The sequence below is a fragment of the Nicotiana tabacum genome, chromosome 8, assembly GCF_000715075.1.
Source record: "Nicotiana tabacum cultivar K326 chromosome 8, ASM71507v2, whole genome shotgun sequence".
NCBI lineage: Eukaryota > Viridiplantae > Streptophyta > Magnoliopsida > Solanales > Solanaceae > Nicotiana > Nicotiana tabacum.
In genome coordinates, this window is record NC_134087.1 from 44,875,670 (window position 1) to 44,894,527 (window position 18,858).

At 37.3% G+C, this 18,858-nt stretch overlaps 1 protein-coding gene across 1 annotated transcript; it reads right to left on the reverse strand.

The window, feature by feature from the left end:
* Nucleotides 1-551: 551 nt before the first annotated feature.
* Nucleotides 552-1,012, reverse strand: LOC107819723 (uncharacterized). Its single transcript, XM_016645860.1, has 2 exons — nt 818-1,012; nt 552-764 (listed from the first exon to the last, which is right to left on the reverse strand). The coding sequence occupies exons 1-2, from the start codon at nt 1,010-1,012 to the stop codon at nt 552-554; spliced, it is 408 nt and encodes a 135-aa protein (XP_016501346.1).
* Nucleotides 1,013-18,858: the final 17,846 nt, after the last annotated feature.

Below are 18,858 nucleotides of genomic sequence, written 5' to 3' on the forward strand. Positions count from 1 at the left end.
AAGCCTCGTTATGTCCTGCCTGATCACCTCTCCCAAATACTTCTTAGGCCGCCCTCTACCTATCACTGCGCCCACCAAAGCCAGTTGCTCACACCTCTTTACCATGACATCTAGACTTTTCCTCTAAACATGCCCGAACTATCTGAGTCTAGCTTCCTATAGCTTGTCATCCATGGGAGCCACGTCCACCTTCTCCCGAATATCTTCATTCCTAATCATATCCATCTTAGTGTGCTCGCACATACACCTCAACATCCTCATTTCTGCTACTTTTACCTTCTGGATATGTGAGTTCTTAACTGGCCAACATTCAGCCTTATATAACATAGTCAGTCTAACCACCACTCTATAAAACTTACCTTTGAGTATCGGTGGCACTTTCTTGTTACACAAGAACCTCCACTTCATCCACCCCACCTCTATGCGGTGAGTGACATCCTCGTCAATCTCCCCACTCCCTGTATAACCGACCCAAGGTACTTGAAATTAAACTGCCAATCTTGGGGATGACTTGTGATCAATCCTGCTACCGACCCAAGCCTAACGTCCAATCATGCTACCGACGGCTCAAAGTTGAACTTGCACTCTAGGTATTCTGTCTTAGTCTTGCACAAGTTCAAACCCTTATACTCAAAGGCATGTCTCCAAGACTCCAACCGCTCGTTGATGTTATCTCTCATCTCATCAATCAGAACAATGTCGTCAGCAAATAACATACTCCATAGTACCTTCCCTTGAACATGGTATGTCAGAGCATCCATCACCTGGGCAAATAGGATGGGTTGAGTGCAGATCCTTGGTGTAACCCGATAACAACCAAAAAATGCTCTGAGTCGCCTCCCACTGTCCTAGCCCGAGTCTTAGATCCATCATACATGTCCTTAATCACCCTAATGTAAGCAACCGACATTCCTTTTGCCTCCAAGCATCTCCATAGAACCTCTCTAGGAGTCTTATCATACGCTTTCTCCAAATCAATAAACACCATGTGAAGATCCTTCTTCACATCCATGTAATGTACTGCTCCACCAACCTCCTAATAGGATGGATAGCTTCCATAGTAGAACGCCCCTGCATGAACCCGAACTGGTTATCTGAAATAGACACGATCCTCCTTACCCTCACTTTAACTACCCTCTTCCAAACTTTCATGGTATGACTCAGTAATTTGATACCATTATAGTTATTACAACTCTGGATATCACCTTTGTTCTTGTACAACAGAACCACCATACTCCACTTCCATTCCGGCATCCTCTTTGTCCTGAAAATAACATTAAACAGCCCAACCACATCAAACATGCTCTACCCACACACCTCCAAAATTCTACTAGAATCTCGTCTGGCCTGGTAGTTCATCCCATGCCCATCTTACGCATAACCTCCACGACCCCCACAACCTTGATGCGCCTACAATACCTAAAGTCACAGTGACTCTCGGAATGCTCCAATTCACCTAGCACAATATCTCGAACCCCTTCTTCATTCAGAAGTTTATGAAAGTAGGTCTGCAATCTCCGCTTAATCTGCTCCTCCTTCATCAATACTCTATCGTCCTTGTCTTTGATGCATCTCACTTGGTCCAGATCCTGATCCTTCCTCTCTCTTACCTTGGCCAGCCCGAATAACTTCTTCTCCCCGCCTTTGTCCCCCAGTTCCTTGTATAACCGAGCAAAAGCCGTAGTCTTTGGCTTTCGTATCGCCATCTTTTCCTCCTTCTTAGCAGCCTTATACCTCTCATGTTCGCTTTTCTCTCCTCCTCGCCATTGCTACCTACTAACTTCAGGTACGCCACATTCTTTGCTTCTACTTTACCTTAGACCTCTTCATTCTACCACCAGTCGCCTTTGTGTCCACCAGACTAGCCTGACGAGACCCCTAACACCTCTCTTTCCACCTTCCTTATACAATCCTTCATTGTAGAACACATATTGCTCGTGCCCCCACTACTCCTCCAGGCTCCCATAGCCAATAACCTCCCCTCCCCAACTCCTAAGCTTTATCCTTAGTCAAGGTACCTCACCTGATCCTCGGTCATCCTCGTACAAATCTCTTCTTTCTCCTTATCATTATACTGATATCCATTACCAAGATCCTATGCTGTATCATGAGGATATCTCTCTGGATAACCTTGCAATCCTTGCACAACTCTTTGACACATCACCTGAGAAGGAGATAGTCAATATGAGTCTTCTCAATCGTACTTTGAAAAGTAACCAAATGCTCTTCCCTCTTGAAAAAACTCGAGTTCGCAATCATCAGCTCAAATGCCTTAGCAAAATCCAATAACGAAGTACCTCCTCCATTTTGATCCCCAAAACCGAAGTCGCCATGCACCTCGATATAACCGCGTGCAGACGACCCAATATGTCCATTGAAATCCCCTCATATAAATAACCTCTTGGCAGGCGGAATATTATGCACAATCTCATCCGGCCCCTCCCAGAATCGAATCTAAACTTCATCATCCAAGCCTGTGTGTGGCGCGTAAGCGCTAACGACATTTAGGGTACACTCTCCAACAACCAACTTAATAGTCATTAATAATACCATTCACCCGCCTAACCTCTACCACAGACTCTCTAAGCTCCCTATCTACCAAAATACCCACTCCTTTCTTACCCTTCAGTACCCATCCGCATCATTCGCCCTCGATCATACCCGCCTAGTCTCCTAGACACAGGCTATATTTACCTTCCTCTTCTAGAGGATCTTCGCCAATATCAGGCCCCAAATCTGGGCCTAGACGTAACATGGCACCCGGTACCTGACTACTGTGACCGAGCGAACTAGCTGGTTGACTGAATCTATATGTGATATCATAACATACTGAATGTGAAAGATAAACTAACACATGTTGATATACTAAAAGTCTAAATGATATAAATTAATGTTCGAAAACACTAACATAAACCTAAAGTATAACTGTAGCCAATATTGGTTAACATGAAAAGCCCGTGACTCTATCTTACTATTACTCTAGTCTATGGAGCCTCTAATGAAGTAATGAAAATAATGATTGTTTGAAAATACTGAAGGTTGTAAGGTAATGATAATGCCCTGAAAGAACTGGGGATCATAAAATAGCTGGTACGAGAATCCTAACGCTCTGAATTATCAACCTGTAAATCATTACATGCATCGTGTGATGCAGGCCCAGGGCAAAAGGGACTTCAGTACATTTGAATTGCACAGGTATATAAAGAAACTAAAAGAAAGAACTATAAATGCCAAAACTGATACTAAGCTGATAAATGAGAACTGATAATTGATAACTGAAATGATAATTATTGAAACTAAAACAGAAATGATAATTGATAACTGAAAACTGAAATGATAACTGTTGAAACTAAAATTGAAATAATAACAGATAACTAAAAACTAAAATGACAACTAAAAATTGAAAACTGATAACTCAACTGAAAAAAGGAAGTAAGGATATGAATACCCCCTCTTCTAAATAATGAACCACCTGTTTATCTAAATAAATAAACTGCGGCCTCAGGCCCAATATATATGTGCACAAATTGCGGCCTCGGGCCCAAGTATATGTATACAAAACTACGGCATCAGGCCTAAAGATGCATAAAGTATAAACTGCTGCTTCAGGCCCAAAAATACATAAAGCATTAACTGTAGCCTTATGGCCAAATATGCATAAGCACTAACTGCGACCTCAGGCCCAAATATGTATAAAGTATTAACTGCGGCCTTAGGCCCAAATCAGGGGTTCAACATTCAGGGATTTAAAATCAGGAACTGAGAATCATACTACAATACATGATACTGAAATACTAAATCATATTGAGTTACATGATACCAGAATGCTGAATAGAACTAGTCTGAGACTTGTATTCATGAGCTGATTATGAAAACAGAAACTTCAACTATATATGACATGCTGAGTAATCTAGAATAAAGCTCATGGGCATTAAACCCAAGTCTATACTGATTACACACTGATTTCACAACGTTCAGAATGAAAGTCATGAACGAGTTACGAAGCTAAAGAATAGAAGTTCTGCAACTATTTGTTTGATTTAGAGGCTAATCTTAAAGAAAAAGCTGCAATTGTGGCTTGATTTGATTTCAGAGCGAGGTAAGTGTCGTGGTTAACCTTGAATTAAAGGATTAGGACTTTTTGGTCTATTTGCTACGGGTTTTATGTGTGAGGATAACGTATATGTGAGGTGACTAGTACATATGCGTTGTTATTAGGTTAAAGCATGCGGGTGAGAATTATTTCTTTGTACTAGGTTGTATCATTGACTATGTTTTCCATGCTAAGATAGATTAATACTTCTTTAATTATTCGCTTCGTATTTATTATTTATTTTAAAGATGTTGAGAGTTTTGGAAGTTGGGTTTGTTATCATGGCACTATAATTGAAGTGAATTACTACCCACCTTGCATTGTATTTTTGAATTGTATTGTTGCTTTGCGAGAAAGAGTGAAAAACAAGAAGGGTGTTGTTGTGCTTTATTTGCATTCTTTATCATTTATTAAGAGGTTGTGAGGATTAAAGCACGAAGGGTGATGTCGTGCATTTGATTACTTATCATCATTTATCATACTAGGCAAGCCGACAACTCACAAATAACAGGCATCTTTAAATTTGGAAACATCATAATATAAGTTTTAGAGTAAAATCTCATAAATATTGATAGAAAACACCGCAACTCAATAGAATTTCCCAAAATGCGGGTGTCACTAAGTACATGAGTATCTATACAATAACATGTGTGACTACTGAAACACTGTCTAGGAAAGTAGAACAGTATAAATAAAACTTAAAGAAAATGGAGGAGAGTCAAGGTATGTTGACGCCAAGGCATCTACCTCGATTGTCTCCGAACTGGATAAGCTCTAACACTAGAAACCTCTATGCCCGAAAGTACCTGGATCTGCACATAAAGTGTATAGTCTAATATGAGTACGATCAACCAATGTACTCAATAAGTAACAAGACTAACCTTTGGGCTGAAAGCAGTGACGGGCTCAACCAATACAGTCCAAATACATAGTTTAACAGTACAGAAATGACAATAAATATGGCAATAATATCTTAGAGAAGCTCATAATCTGTTGGTACATAGTACAAGAATGTAGACATGCTTCCACGTTTAACAGCTAAGCTCAATACAGATAAAATGTGCCAAGTATGATTGATATGAGAAATGTTACATCTCTATATCTACATGCCAATGTGCATATCACATGTGATACAACATAATGAAAATCTCACGTACTCACACTCTCAGAGTACTCAATCTGACTATATCAATTCTTGCTCATCACACTCAGTCACTCAGCACTGTACGGTACATGCGCTCACTGCTAGTATGTCAGACTCTGGAGGGGCGGATCCTGCCCAAGCGCTAATAAATCCTTCTGTGGTGTGCAGCCCGGTCCTATCATGAATCAATAATACCTGTTGCGACGTACATCCCAATCCCATCATGAGTTAATAGTATCGGTTGTGGCGTGCAGCTCGGTCCCATCATGAGTCAATAGTACTCGATATGACGTGCATCCCGATCCCAAGAATATCACTCACAAACAGGCCTTCGGCCTCACTTAGTCATCAATCTCTCTAGTCTCTCGAGCTAACAACACTCATGCCAATCAGCCCAAATCAATAATATGATATAACAATAAATTATAACAGAAACTGAGATATGATATGCAATTATGAATGCAATTGAGTACATAAATGCAAATTAAGCAAATAACTCAACAGCAAAAGAATAAATGTTGTGGGTTCTAGCAGTACTAGCAGATAACCTAAACATAATTTTGTTTACCTTGAAAATGGTATTAACAATTATATTTGATTTGTGGTTCTAAAATATATGATTTATCTTAATACTAGTTGTTAAGTGAATAATGCTAAGTATAAATGAACAAGAAATGATAAGTAAACTCACATGGTCACAAGACTGAGGGCCTCGAGCTTACAATATAAGACCTCGGAGGCAACCTTTAAAAGTTGATAATGAGCAATAAACAAAGAACAATGAATGAGCACAATAAATGAGAAGTAATAATAATTATATTTGATTTGTGGTTCTAAAAATACGTAATTTATCTTAATACTAGTTTTAAGTGAATGATGCTAAGTATAAATGAATAAGAAATGATAAGCAAATCAGTGTGGTCACGAGACTGAGGGCCTCAAGCTCAGCAATATAAGACCTCGAGGGCAACCTTTAAAAGTTGATGATGAGCAATAAACGAAGAACAATGAACGAACATAATAAATTAGAAGTAATAAATAAAGAACAATGCAATAAATTCGTAGAGTAATTGTTGAGTATGTTTTGGCAAGATAAGCAGAGAATGTTCAATTGTATTCAATATTATGTTGTCCTCTGAAAAAAGTGACAAGGGTCCCCTTTATATAGGAGAGGGGAGTCCTAAAACAATACATGTCTAAAAATGACGAGGAAATGCTATTGGTATAGCTGTATAATGGCCTAGTATATATTTGTACTATTCTTGTGGACCTAGTCAGCTCTAATCACGTGCCCTTGGGAATTTTCCCGCCTTTTCATGACGGTCATCAATTTTATACTGCTTCGAGGTAGGCCGTGATAAGCCTTCGACATGATTTCTCAAGGTATGCCTTTTGGGGTCGAACTTCAGTTTTAACTCCGAGTCCTTCGAGGTTGGGCTTGACAGGCTATAGTGGCTTCGATATCGGGGCCCCCGGTATTGACCGCATACAGGTTTCTAACATAAATCAAATCTTAAATTCTCTAACACGTAAAGTACAGTTATAATATTCAGATAAGATGACTATACAGTTCCACGGAATCGATTGAGTCACAATTTTTATTCTGCACACCCACACATCTGTCACCTAGCATGTGCGTCACATCAACACCGATCACACAACGCGTAATTTAGGGATTCATACCCTCAGAACCAAGTTTATAAGTGTTACTTACCTCAAACCGTGCAAATCTCTACTCCAATAATCCCTTGTCTCGCGAATCGGCCTCCGAACGCCTCAAATCTAGCCACAAACAAGTCGATACTTCAACTTAAGCTATAGTAATCAATTCTATATGAAAAAGGTAAGTTTTTAGACAAAAGTCAAAAAGTCAACATCGTACCCACGTCTCGGAATTAAAAAAAAGTTATAACATTTGAACACCCATTGAACCACGACTCCAACCATATAAAATTTACCAATTTCTGACACCGAATCGTCACTCAAATCCCCAAATCTTACTCTCCAATCCCTAGTCCAAAATTCCACCTTAAAAATACATAAACTAGGTGGGCAATTCAATGGGTATTCAATATAAATGAATAAAAATGATCAAAAGTGACTTATCTCTTGAAATCAAATGAAATCCCCTTCAAACACCGCCTCCAACCAAGCTTCTAAAGTCCAAAAGTGATAAAATCTCGGAACCCTTCGAAATATATTCTACTCGGCTTTCGCACGTACGCGCAACTAAACCGCACATGTGGTCCCGCATGAGCAACCATTCTTCTGCGGTCGTGAAGACCTCATGTCCCTACTTCTGTGAATAAGGCTCCGCATCTGCAAAGCCACACCAGCGACCCTTTCTTCGCTTCTGCGAAACTGCAGTCCCACGCCTTTTCGCACCTACGCAACCTCTACGCATCTGCGAAAGCACAGGTGCGGACAACACCCTCGCACCTGCAACCACTGCCGAACTCCTACTGGAACACGCCTACGACCACTATCTTGCTTCTGCGATCATGCACCTACGACTAATCCTCCGCAGGTGCGATGACACAAGACATCAACATCCCAGAAATTCTCCTAAGTCAAATTCCTTTGCGTTAACCATCCGAAATCCACTTGAGGCCCCCGGGACCTCAACCAAACATACCATAAAGTCCTAAAACACGATACGAACTTAGTTGAGACCTGAAATCACATCAAACAACATCAAAAATACGAATCGCACCCCAATTCAAGCCTAATGAAAATTAATGAATTCCAACTTCTACAATTGATACCGAAATCTACCAAATCAACTCCGATTGACCTCAGATCTTGCACACAAGTCATAAATGATACAATGGACCTATTCTAACTTCCGGAACCAAAATCTGAGCCCAGTAACTACAAAGTCAACTCTCGGTCAAACTTCTCAACTTTTCAAACTTTTAATTTTTCAACTTTTGCCATTTCAAGTTAAAATCACCTACGGACCTTAAATCAATAACCGGACACACTCCTACTAAAAAGTTTCACCATATGAAGCTATCGAAACCATCAAAACTCTATTCCAGAGTCATTTGCTCATAAGTCAATATCTGGTTAACTCTTTTAACTTAGGCTTCCAACCTTGGGACTAAGTGTCCCAATTAATTTTGAAATATCCCCCGAATCAAACCAATAACCCCGGCAAGTCACATAATAACAATTGAGCACAAAATAAGGGGTAAATGGGGGAACCGGGCTACAACACTCAAAATGACTGGCCGGGTCGTTACATTTATGTATATATCTATTCATGATTTTACATAGGTGTCTTGTTATACCCTCGTCACTACTTGGTCGAGATTAGGCTCGACACTTACGGAGTACATTGGGTTAGTTGTACTTATGATATACTTATGTTCTTTTTGTGCAGATACTGGTGTTGAACCCAACGGCGTCTAGTGAGCTTCTGCGTGGATTCAGCTATATTTGGAGACTTGAGGTATAGCTGCACAGCGTCCGCAATCCCGAAGTCCGCTTCTTTATCTATCCTACTGTTTATCTAGTCTCTAATAGTTGTATTTGTTTCAAACCATATGTATAGTACTCTAGTTGCTCGTGTATTTGTGATTTCGGATTCTAGGAGATGTTTAGATATTGTCATATGAATTTTATTATTTCATTTCAGACTATTTCGGTTTATTTTTGTTAAATTTTTATTTTGATTTGTTAAAATTGGTTAAATAAATAAGCTAAGTTGGCTTGCCTAGGAAGTGAAACTTTAGGAGTCATTATGGTCCCGATGGTGGGATTTCAGGTCGTGACACTTTGTCCAGTATAAACACTATTTTAAAGAGTAAAAAAGACGAACGATATTTTAATAAGGATCGTCGTGCTTTTAATATAGTATAGATATAAATATAAATAAATAATAGACACTAGATACAGAGCCAGATTTACAAAGGACTTACAAAATTCGAACTTGTGATATAAATAAATTTTTGAACTTCTTTGCCACTAAGCAGATTCGAAATTAACAAACATATGAATTTTATTTACCTTGCACAATATTATTTTTCAACGAAAGGGAATTGAACCCCTTAACAGTAAATCCGCCACTGAATATAAGTTTACAAATAATCAGTGGCGGATATAGATGTATTGTTATTGGGTTCTCGATAACCTAGTAACATTTGTATGGACATTGCATTTCTATTAAAAAATCTACTAAAATAATATAAATATCTATTTGTGAACCTTGTCATTATTGTATATTACGCTTGAAATTATAGCAAGAACCATAACTTTAAATCTTTAATCTGCCTCTGCAAATGACATTGAACGAAGTTGATCTTAATTTTTTGACCTTTGGGGCAAGCCACCTCATCAATGGGAAAACCTCAAGAAGAATACCATATAATTTCAGTAACTATCTGTCGGGAGCATAATCTTGAACTGTTAAGTTAATTTCTTAACTATGGCACAAAATTTGCTCTATGCGATGCCTTAAAGTGGTGAGAATGCATATTATAATTAAGTTGCATATTTGCGGTGGAGTGAACTGAGTAGGATCAATATTGCCCTTAAAGTTTGCAGAGATCGAGGTGCATAATTGCCATCGTCTGTTAAATGAATAATCTAATTAGGTGAATTACTCATATAATGATTCTCAATAATTTACCGTCAAAATTAAGGATATTTTTGGAAGGTCGAGCCTAGTCCAAAGTGATAAAGAAGGACAAATGCCTTAAATTTGCATACTTAAGGGGCAATTTGACACTTTACCATAAAGCAAAACAAAGAAGAAATAATTCGAAATTCTCTCTGTTTAAACTCAACTACCACAATATATAAATTAGATTTTTTGAAACCGTAGCTAAAGAAAGAGACAGGAGAGGCCGTACAGTATAGGATGGTGCAGGCGCAGCAGGAAGAGGGGTTAGAAGGGAACAGACGAAAGAATGTCAAATAATTTAACCATCATTACACTATCATTCATTCTCGATATACGAACTCTTACACACATATGTCCAAATCTTGCATGTTGGATTTTGATGTTCCAAAACAAGTTTATTTGTCAGATGTTACAGAGACGTAGATGTAGAGCTCTATTTTGTGAGATAGTGACGAGTGATTTAAGCTATGTAAAAAAAATTTGACGCCTTGTTTTCACCTCCTTCTGCACCCCTACGTACTATCCTTGAATTGGGGGGATAGGGGTTTGGGGGATGTGTGGGCTTTAACACTTCTGTCTTCTTACTTTTCTTGTTCATAAATATTTGCAGACGGGGGGCTTTTGAGTAGCTCGAGACACTTTTTTGCATGAATAAAGTTGTTTTATTTTTGGGGACCCTTTGAAAAAGGCTGAATAAAGAAAGTTTGATAACAATGCTTCATTCTCTTTCGCCTTTTCCATGGTCAAATTTTCTAAAAAAATATTTACAATTAATTGTTTCTTAATTCTACTTCTAGCTCCATAATTGCAAGGTAAAGTTCAAACTTTATCACAAATTCTTAATTTCGAACTACAGAATCAATAATTTGATTCTAGCCCTTTTGAGTTTCAAAAGTAATATTTTGTACATATTAAATAAAAATTTTAAGATAAATATAAGGTTTGAACCAATACTATTGTGTTTTTTTACATCGTCAACCCTACATATGCAGACCTATATACAACTAACTTAACAACGTATTATGAAATTTGTATATGTGTATGCATACCATAAGCATGAGATGAGTTTGAGAGACGAATTTACATTCTACACGAAGTATTTGCATAAAATATGACTTCAAATTACCAAATTCTGGCTCTCTATTTAATTGTGTGTTCATTCTTGCTAGTTCGATATCAAATTTTAAAGACTTACCAAAGTTCAATATTTTTTTTTTTTTCCAAAACGAATAGTGTTTTAGAGTGTTAGGATATTGACGGTAAAAAGCGTAGCATGCTTATGAGCTACAATTAGTTGCAACTAGCTAGCTAGCAAATGCACCACTTTCCCAAAGTAGATTTGGCTAATAGTAGTTGATCTTAGCAGTTTTGCTTTTTGAGTCTAAGGTCCAAAATTATTATTGGGATTTTCCATGTCTTGTCACGTTAATTTTGTTTGCTACCTTGTATTAGTGCAAATAATTTAAGTTGACAACTTGGAATCTTTACCCCCTACTAAAAAGGTGATTATCAAACACATTTTTTGACTTTTACACCCATTCAATAATTGTTCCCTAACTTTTAATGTGGACATGTATCTTCAAATGCCAGAAAGCATATCGTTAATCTAATTAAATCTAATGGACCACTGATTTGTCTATATCAGAGTTTGCATGAATCTGGTTGAAAAATTGTAGTTGTAGCAATAATTAAAACTGCAAATGACAGTAATATCATTAATAACAATTGCAATTCTTCCAATAATTTACTGTCTTTAAGTTGGACATGGAGCAATTACGAACTACTTTTATAGTTGGTTTGTTTGTTAAATAATGCCACTCCAAAAAAATAGTTTACTTCGTTAAAAGCCTCTTAAACTAATACTATGAGGCTTATTCTTACTCTACATGCAGCTCATATTTAATTTTCTGCTAAAACGAAAAAGAGCATATATGTGCTTTTTAGTGATTATTTACCAATATATATACTCTATATTTTAATATCTTATTTTCTTAGCTTAATAATCGATCGATCATGTTAAGTTAAAATGGTAATTTATTTTAAAATAGGAAGAGTAGAAAGCAGGGGCCATATAAGGTAAAATATTACTCCCTCTGTTCCAGTTTATGTGAACCTATTTCCTTTTTGGTCCGTTCAAAAAAGAATGAACTCTTTCCAAATTTGGTAACAATTTAGCTTAAAGTTACAACTTTACCCTTAATGAGAAACTTTTATAACCACACAAATACTCTAGGCCCCATTTGAACTTGTTTAGGACCACAAATTCCAAAAATCTTCATTTTTTACTTAAACTCTGTGTCAAGTCAAACATGTTCACATAAATTGGAACGGAGGGAGTATTTGTTATTGATTAAAAACAGACTTTGAACACCCTTGCATAACCCACTGGCAACACCCTTATTGAATTTCCTGGATTCGCCACTGGTAGAAAGAGACAACAAAAGGTGGGGTATAAGTACAAATAGAAAGAAAACAAAACCATAATACAGTAGTGCTAGTATTTGTAGTATATCTCTCTCTCTCTCTTGCAAAGAAACGCATAATATAAGGCGTGAATTTCGCAGGTGAATGCCAAGGATATCATTCTTTCATTAGATACATATATATACAAATTCATAGGTATGTGGTGAGCGAGAGATAAAGCAAAAGGCATATGGACTAAAGATAAAATAAGAAGATATATTGAAAGAACAAGACACAATTAGATGCAAGCGACTTGTCAATGGAGAGAAATGTTAAAATTAGCGAATACTGTCCAACTGGGGTCGTCCATGTATAACACATAGTAATTGATTTATCTTTGAATTCAGATTGCCTATTAGTACTAGAGAAAGGGAGTTTGGTGCAACAATAAAGTTATTTTTGTATGGTTTATAGGTTATGAGTTCGAGACGGGAAAGTAGTCATTTATACTTGGATTAGGGTATGCTATTTAAATCGTACTCATTGAATGTGACTCTTTCCCGGACCCTGCATGAATGCGGAATGCCTTGTGCACCAGATTATTTTATTTTTTTCTATTAGTACTAGCTAATAACTAATAATAATTTATCCTTAAATAGTACTCATATGACTTAATTATTTGATCTTAATCGTCAATATAATTATATAGAACATATAGAGGGGGTACGTACAAATAGATGTGTATTCAAACCATATTGCAGAAGCAGTCCAGTCTGCAACAACTGCTCCAAAGTCTGAAAATGAAAGAATGGGATTTTCATTTTATAGTAGTATTCCCTAATAGTCTCTCTCTCTCTCTTTCCTAATTGATTAAAGACAAACAGAGAAAGGGACCAAATATCATTCAATGATTTTGCAATCCATTGCTTTATGATTGACGCCTCGCTGACCTGACACACTGACCACTTTCCCCTTAACCCACCCACCCCCAACCTCTTCACTGTTTCACTGACTCGTTAAGCCACTGTCCTCTATAGTCGTTCTGTACCATGCACATTTATTCATTCTCATGTATAGAATATGCGTACAGTATATTCATACGTGTATTTATCCCCTGTATGCATGAATTATCCCCTACAGTTACGGGCACTACTGTGGAGTATTTCACATCTAGCTAGGTAGAAGTGGGCCCATTAGCATGTAATGGTCATGGAAACTCTATTTTATTCAACATAAAAATATCACTGCTCATAAAGATTGATACGGAGTCATTTGTTAATCTATGATTATTTTTTGAAGACATTTGTTTTTGCCGAAATTTCAAGGTGGCCGTAACCCCTCTGCCTTCAATGTACGTCCCCTTCTAGGCCGAGCTAGGTGGCAGGAAAAGGGCTCATCATTGAAAAATTAATGTTATTTTTATGTATATATATTAGATATTGAATCCTCTCACGTATTTACTTTTTCTATTTTTGAATTCCCTTTGTGATGAAAATTCATGTCTCCACCACTAAGAAGGCCTCATTATGCTTTGAAGTACTACGTATTTGGTAGCACCACTAGCAGTTAATAGATCAAAATCAAGGAATACAAGGGTTCAAAGACTGAAATCTATAGGTAATCAATTATTTTTATATGTTTAAGTATTGAGCAGAACAATAGGGATGTAATGGAGAAATAGGACAATGGGTGTGTATATGAGGGGCATTGTAGGGCAGACAATGGATGGCAGAGGTGAGTGATAGAGACCATACTTCCTCTCATTACTGCATAGTCTGTGTCACCTCTTCCTAAAATCAGAGCTGTCTTTGTCTGCCCGGCATTCAAGGCGGGCTCTCTCTCTCTATCTTACCCCATACTAGCTACTATGTTACTTCGTAATTTATTACTATATCAATATGTGCTTCTGCTTTTTCACTTTCTTCATTCGTCTTTCTATTTGTCCTCATCTTCTCACACTGTACCCTTCTGCTGGAGCACCGAAGGTGAGCTCACAACAACAACCACCAAAAAAAAGGGGGGATAATGAAAAATTAAGTTGAATTTATATGCATTTCCATATGTTCTGATTGAATACTATAATTAACGAAAAGTGCTGCAGTTCAGCGCTCCTCTTTTCTATAAGAAAAAAACTACTAACTAATTAAAGGTGTTTAAATATAGTTTGACAGTTATAACATGTTAATTATCATACTTTTTTGGTTACTAGTCGCCGCATACAGCATACTCCACCTGTAGATAATTTTTGTAATAATTTTGACACGATAAATATATAAAAATTAAACTGCAAATAGCACAGGGAATGATTACATCAAGATGCAATTTTGTTACTACTAGTTTACTGGCAACTTGACTTCTGCTAGCAATTGTGTTAAACATGTATTAGTGAATTCTAATGAACCTTGAAGCTGGACTTTTTTTGCCAGGAATTAGTCCAGAAATGCATACAGCCCAATTTTGAGGTTGGTAACTGATGGACAGCCCAAACCGAGGGAGAGACCATGTGCTTTTTGTCAATTCTCCAATTTCCTTAAACTAAAGGGCGAGATACATATTTGGTCTATGGCCAAAACAATTATATTTGCTAGTCAAATATATTTTTAAAAAATATAAATTATATGTATATTTTACATTAATACACGAAAATATGGATTTTTCCGGCGGTTAATTTTGCATGCGGCTATAACTATGTAGTTTTTCCTAAGTTATTAAATTAAATTACCTACCGACTTTGGCATGTTCCTCGGAATATTTTAAGCTCAACAATTATTTACCAGAAAAAGTAAGAAACAAAAAGCACTTGAAAATAATTTTGGGTGTAATTGTTTATATTCTTAATACTTTTTAGATATTGATGTTCTTAACATGTTTCTGTTTAGGTCACTAGGTGAGCTTGCTTGAAGGATGCTCTTAAGACCAATGGGCTAATTATCTATAATTTGTATAGCCACAGCTCTTTAGTACAGATCATTCAGTTGTCACTCTTTCATCAATTAGGGGCGGGGCAGGGTGTGTAATGTATGGGCCAAATCCAAGATTTAAACAGCTTATTGGGTCTCTAATGGGCCATCGTTAACATTGGGTTCGAATGAGGCGTAACTGGGTCATTTGCATCTATATCCGCTTTTTGGGTCATGTTTTAACTTGTGCCCGCTTTGCAAAAAAAATTGTAAGCGTACCCACTTTTTCGCATAACTTCAGCATACGGGGCTAAAGGAGCAAAGACAATCACGCAAAACTTCAGCATTCTAGTAGACGGGCCTGAAGTAGCAAATGCAATACGCTGAAGTTTTTTTGTCCTGGATAAATTTTTTCAAAAACTTCAGCAGAAGATGCTGAAGTTATTTAGTTCATTTGTAAAAACTTCAGTACTAAATAAGCTGAAGTTTTTTTGTCCTGGATAAGCTTTTTCAAAAACTTCAACAAAGATGCTGAAGTTATTTAGTTCATTTGTAAAAACTTCAGCACTAAATAAGCTGAAGTTTTTTTCTTCTGGATAAGCTTTTTAAAAAACTTCAGCAAAAGATGCTGAAATTATTTAGTTCATTTGTAAAAACAAATGAAAAAACTTCAGCACCAAATAAGCTGAAGTTTTTTTTGTCCTGGATAAGCTTTTTCAAAAACTTCAGCAGAAAATGCTGAAGTTATTTAGTTCATTTGTAAAAACTTCAGCACTATATAAGCTGAAGTTCTTGAAAAAGCTTATATAGTTTTTGACCCATACAATCACTATATTGGATCTTCGTTTTTTTTTCTTCTTTCTGAACGTTTTTATGGAGCAGATCAGTAATTACATTAGAAAAAGGTATCTTCAGTGGAAATAAATCAAATAATCATAAAGTTTAAGTGATATAAAGTAAAATTATTACTTTAACCCCATATATCAATTCATTTGATTCAAAGAAAAAAAGATTACATCAAAAATACAAAAAAAAAAAAAAAAAAAAAAAATCGTGCAACTTATGTTAGTTGATTCATTGTTATTGATAAGTCGTAATCAATTTAACTCCCAATGAAGACCATATGTTAACCTGTGATATCGTACTGAAAATATCTTAAGAAAACGAAGGATGAGAAAGGAGGCTGAAGTTGTTTAAAAGGTGGGTACAAGTTAAAACTTTTTAAAAAAATAGGTATATATTAAACGGTGCAATTTTTATGGCGTAACTGGACTTGAAACTCCCAGGGTCCCAGAATTAAGAATTTTACCATTACGGTTGCTTATATTGTCGAATTTTACATGATGAAATAAGAAGAAGAACTAACCACTACTTTATCTTAGGGGAGTATCTTATAGTTTAACAAAAGGGTGTTTGCTCTTATTTTCAGGTCACTTCAACTTTCGTCGGAAGCAATATTCTTGGTTTCAATATTAATTATTAACCGTATATATAGCTAAGTAGCATCATGAGCCTTTATTTAATGAGTTTAAGTTTTATGTAATGTTGGTGTAAAATATATTTGCATAATTATGTCATTAAAAAACAATTACATATAACTCAAATTATAGCATTAATTGGCAACCTAGAGCGAATTACAAATTACTTGTTATAACATATTAAATTAGACCAATAGCGTAAAAAAATTATTACACAGTCAATGCAAAACGTAAAACAACTTTTATTTAACTGATATCCTAAAATGGTCTCCATGTTTATGGCGTATACCAAGAATACTGGAATAAAACTAAACTTTTAAACTGACAGAATTTAAAAGACCAACTTTTTGGACCAAAAAGTCTTAAACCTTTTTATTAAACTAATTAAGTGAATGAAGATAAATAAATACTAGTTAAATATAATAAGTTCTAGATCCAAGATTAGGATTCGAGTGAGGCTATTTATCAACTGGTTATACCCGTATATTCAATCATTAAATGCACATTTTTGGGGAGTAAATAAAGAGTGAATAATGAGCAATAAATATGAGAAATGGCAATAAATGTAAATACGAAGAACACTTCACCCAAGTATCAAATGATGTGGAATATTCTTCCATCTAACAACGAGATATGGCAGTGAACAAGAATATAGATAATGCATTCTTGGATCGTGTGAGTGAAAAGGAAGAATAATCGATAAAATCAATCACTGTGGAAAGGTAAACTTTGTATATTCTCTCAATGGTCAACTTCTTACAATAGTGTTCTCAGATTCAATCTCACGTGTCCCTTTTCTTCTCTCTCCCTTTTTCTTTATATGAGATATTCTCTAAAAATCCTAAAAAGTACAACAAGGGGAATATCCAGGAGAATATTCCTGTCACTAGTCCCAAGACTATACTAGCCGTTATTCCTATCTTTCGCTATTCGACCTCGACCTCTACGACTTGCTCTACGACTGCTCGTTATTAGGATTTGGTCGACCTCGTCTCATCTGCCCAACTCGGGAGACAGTCTTTCACTTTACGTTCTTTCCACGCCCAACTTCCTCAACAAGATTTTGACCTATATAGTTAGTCCCTCCGCTTGTCGGGGTTGCCTTTTGGTCGACCCCGATGAGCGGACCTTTTTAGTCGCTGACTTATGAGGAAGCTTTTGGGCGTGGTGATCAAGTAGGGGTATCCGATGCCGAAGCACTAACGTGTTGCTTTGAGATTAGTGGGTCATAGGGTTGATACAGAATGACATCGCAACGCATGCGTCATCATTGCGCATCTTCCCGATGCATTGCCTCGTTCCTCGAGTCCCTGCTGTTTCGATTCTAGGGTCACTGGCGGTTGCTTGCATCGATTCGAACGCCCATGAGGTCTATAAATAAAGAGGGGGAAGTTTCTCAAAGAAACTTTTGCACTCTTCTAGTTTCTTCAGCCCTACATTTGTTCCCTCTTCTCCTTTTTGTGTTCTTGTTTACTGTAACTACTACCATTGCCACCCCTTCTTTTCTGTCTCCTCATATACATACCATCGGAAAATGGCTACCGTAACTCCCAATGCTGAGATAGTTTCCGACCCTACTCCGTTATCGGTGGCAATGCCTTCTGGTGGTAGAGAATCGGCGGTGGTAGAGGATGAAAGCTTTCCCACGGTGGAGGAGATTATTCCTCGTAACCCTGCTTCCAGGTTTGACTTCTCTAAGGAACCCACCCTTGAACCGGAGTCTGCAAAGTCGGAGATGGAAGCGAAGCACCTTGCCGCCCTTAGAGCCAAGTACGGCATTCCAACCCATGTTGACTTGGTTCCGACCGGAGACGACATGATTCAAGTTCACAGGCCTGGGTATTGCGCGTTTTACACCTACCCATTCCATATAGGCTATTCTCTTTCTCCTCCGCCATTGGCAGAGGAATTCTTCCATTACTACCGCGTCTACCCAGCACAACTATCTCCCTACCTTTACAAGATTTTCCTTATGTTGGCGAAGTTTGCGGAGCTCGCCGGCTGCAAAGTCTCTATCCGCCATCTTCTACATCTTTTTGGGCCAAGCTTCCATAGAGGCACAATGATTCACCTCCGCCACCGTGGAACCAAAAGGTTGTGGCGGGGATGGACGATAGGACGAACCGCTGGTTCTGGGCCCATTACCTCTTTGTTAGGACCGAGCATGTGGTGGCGAATCCCAGCAACTTTCCCGAGCAATGGAATTTTGCTCG

What these genes read in the sequence shown, in the direction of transcription:
- LOC107819723 (XM_016645860.1), bottom strand. Translation starts at nt 1,012, where the DNA reads ATGGATGTGAAGAAGGATCTTCACATGGTGTTTATTGATTTGGAGAAA. An exon ending in GCGACTCAGAGCATTTTTTG is followed by an intron (nt 765 to 817) that starts GTTGTTATCGGG and finishes CTATTTGCCCAG; the next exon opens with GTGATGGATGCTCTGACATA.